The following is a 2,176-nucleotide window of genomic DNA, read 5'->3' on the forward strand; positions in this document are numbered from 1 at the left end:
TATATATATATATATATATATATGTACTATATCAGCAGTTTAAATAAAAAAGGACTTAAATGTTGATCTGCTCCACTCTTCTGCTAATTCCTTAAATCAAAACTTTGCAGTCCAACAAAACAAGAATTTATTCTAGAAAATGTCATTGTGCGTTTATTTCCACATTCTTTCTAAATAAAAAAACTAATTTGTTTAATACTTGAAACTGACTTCAAAGAGCACATTTCATGGTTTAGTGCAGAATACTTTAAATATTTTGTCTATAAACGGATTTTAAATGCGACTCCGTACACTGAACACGTGAAAGCGCTGAGGCCCAAAGAAAGAAGCCGAACACATTCCAGACATTGCCGGCGGCAGCAGGTGAGCCGCTCAGCTGTCGGTGGGACTCACCGGGCCGTCGGAGCAGTTGGATCGGGGGCTGCAGGCGTCCGAGTCCCCGCTGTAGTGCTCCAGCTGCGGGTAGAAGCCGTCGCCCCGGCCGCCCCTCAGCAGCGTCTGCAGGGACTCGATGTAGCTGATGGCGTTGCGTAGGATCTCCACTTTGGGCAGCCGCTGGTTGGGATTGGCCGCCGTGCAGCGCTTCAGGGTCTCGAAGGCGTCGTTGACCTTCCCGAGCCGCCGCCTCTCCCGCGTCGTGGCCGCTTTCCTCCGGTCCTCGCGAGACGTCTTCCTCTTGCAGGCCTTGCACGCCCAAAGCAGGCAGCGCCCCGTCTGGTGGAGGCCCCCCGGGGCCCTCACGTGCTCGTCCTCCTCCTCCTCGTCCTCCTCCTCCTCTGCGACGGGGACGTGGTGGTGGTGGTGATGATGAAGATTGTCCTCTGGTTTCAGCAGGCCGGCGTGCAGCAGCCGGGAGTCCAGGTCGTCAAAAAAGTTCATGTTGGTGGTGCTGAAGCAGGGGTCGTCGTAGAAGTCATCGGCCGAGGAGAGAGGGAAGGAAAGGTCGGACAGATCCATCGGGGCTGAAGAGGAAGAAGAAGAAGAAGAAGAAGAAGAGCTCCCTGAGAAGTTCCTCAGTACTTCTGAGGAGTTTATTGAACAGGAAGAAGTCTCCTGTTCAATAAAAGAGAGAAAAAGAAAGGCGTCTCCTGTCAAAGTCAGCTGATTGAAGAAGTAGAATGTGTCTCAGAGGAGGTGAGAGAGTTTAAAGGGACAGTCTGTAACCTCACCTCCCTCAGTTGCTCTTTATAAAGGACTCAGTGTGAAGGCGGGGCTGTGGTCTCAGTGACCAATGATCTGAGGGGTGTGTGTGTGAGTGTGTGTGTGTGTGTGAGGTTGTGTGTGTGCAGGCAACAAAAAGGAAGCAATAAAAAAGTCCATCTCAACAATCACTCAGGCTGCTGTTGAGTCCTGATGTTTACTGATAATTATATAAGCTATATATATATATATATTATAAAAAGATGAGATGTTTAATGTCTGAGTCTCTGGATTCTGTAAATCACAACCTAAAGACGATCGTTGTGCATGAAACAACGTTCTGTCCTCAAGTTAACTTGTCCTCACAGCTTCACCTCGATGAGTGAAGTCACAGCGTGTGTCTGAGCTCAGTGCTCTGAAGGATGAAGCGTGAGAGAGACCGCCTGTGCAGGGCGACGGTGTTATTTCTTCTTTTGAAGTGACGTCTCTGTGATGATGTTTCTGTATTTCACTTAGTTTACGTTCTATTTTAAGCCCGAGAGTCTGTTCTATACAGACAACATGAGTGAGGCGTGTCTATACTCATTGTATAAAAATATCTACCAAACACTAATTTCCGAACTTTTAGTTCGATGTTTATATATTTTCTTATATTTTCTTATATTTAGTTTTAACAGCTGTGCTTTGAACTTTCTCCTGCAGATGAAAATGATTCACTCTTGAGGCATATTTTTAGATATTGTATTACTTTGCACCGTCCCTGTCAAATAAAGTAATAAACTAAAAAACTGAAATAAAAAAAATTAATAAAAACAGATAAACTAAAGATGTCACCTGAACAGGTGACAAATTATTTCATATCAGATAAAACAATCTAAAGTTCCTTTTTATGGAATATGATTTAAAGAATTGGTTTGTGGGTTTGATTCTCATTTGATATTGAACAGTTTGTTTTATTAGATAATCTTTATATTATATATATATATATATATGTATAATATATATGTATAATATATATATATATGTATAATATATG

At 43.3% G+C, this 2,176-nt stretch overlaps 1 protein-coding gene across 1 annotated transcript; it reads right to left on the reverse strand.

The window, feature by feature from the left end:
• Window positions 1-372: 372 nt before the first annotated feature.
• Window positions 373-1,030, reverse strand: LOC116380452 (myoblast determination protein 1 homolog 2-like). Its single transcript, XM_031842370.1, has one exon. It carries the CDS (start codon window positions 955-957, stop codon window positions 373-375), a length of 585 nt encoding a protein of 194 aa, XP_031698230.1. The 5' UTR covers window positions 958-1,030.
• Between the last annotated feature and the right edge of the window lie 1,146 nt (window positions 1,031-2,176).

This window comes from Anarrhichthys ocellatus, unplaced genomic scaffold (assembly GCF_004355925.1).
Source record: "Anarrhichthys ocellatus isolate YVR2014 unplaced genomic scaffold, GSC_Weel_1.0 scaffold7279, whole genome shotgun sequence".
Taxonomy (NCBI): Eukaryota; Metazoa; Chordata; class Actinopteri; order Perciformes; family Anarhichadidae; genus Anarrhichthys; species Anarrhichthys ocellatus.

Excerpts from the sequence above, each read along its gene's own strand:
- LOC116380452 (XM_031842370.1), bottom strand. The coding sequence starts at position 957 with ATGGATCTGTCCGACCTTTCCTTCCCTCTCTCCTCGGCCGATGACTTC.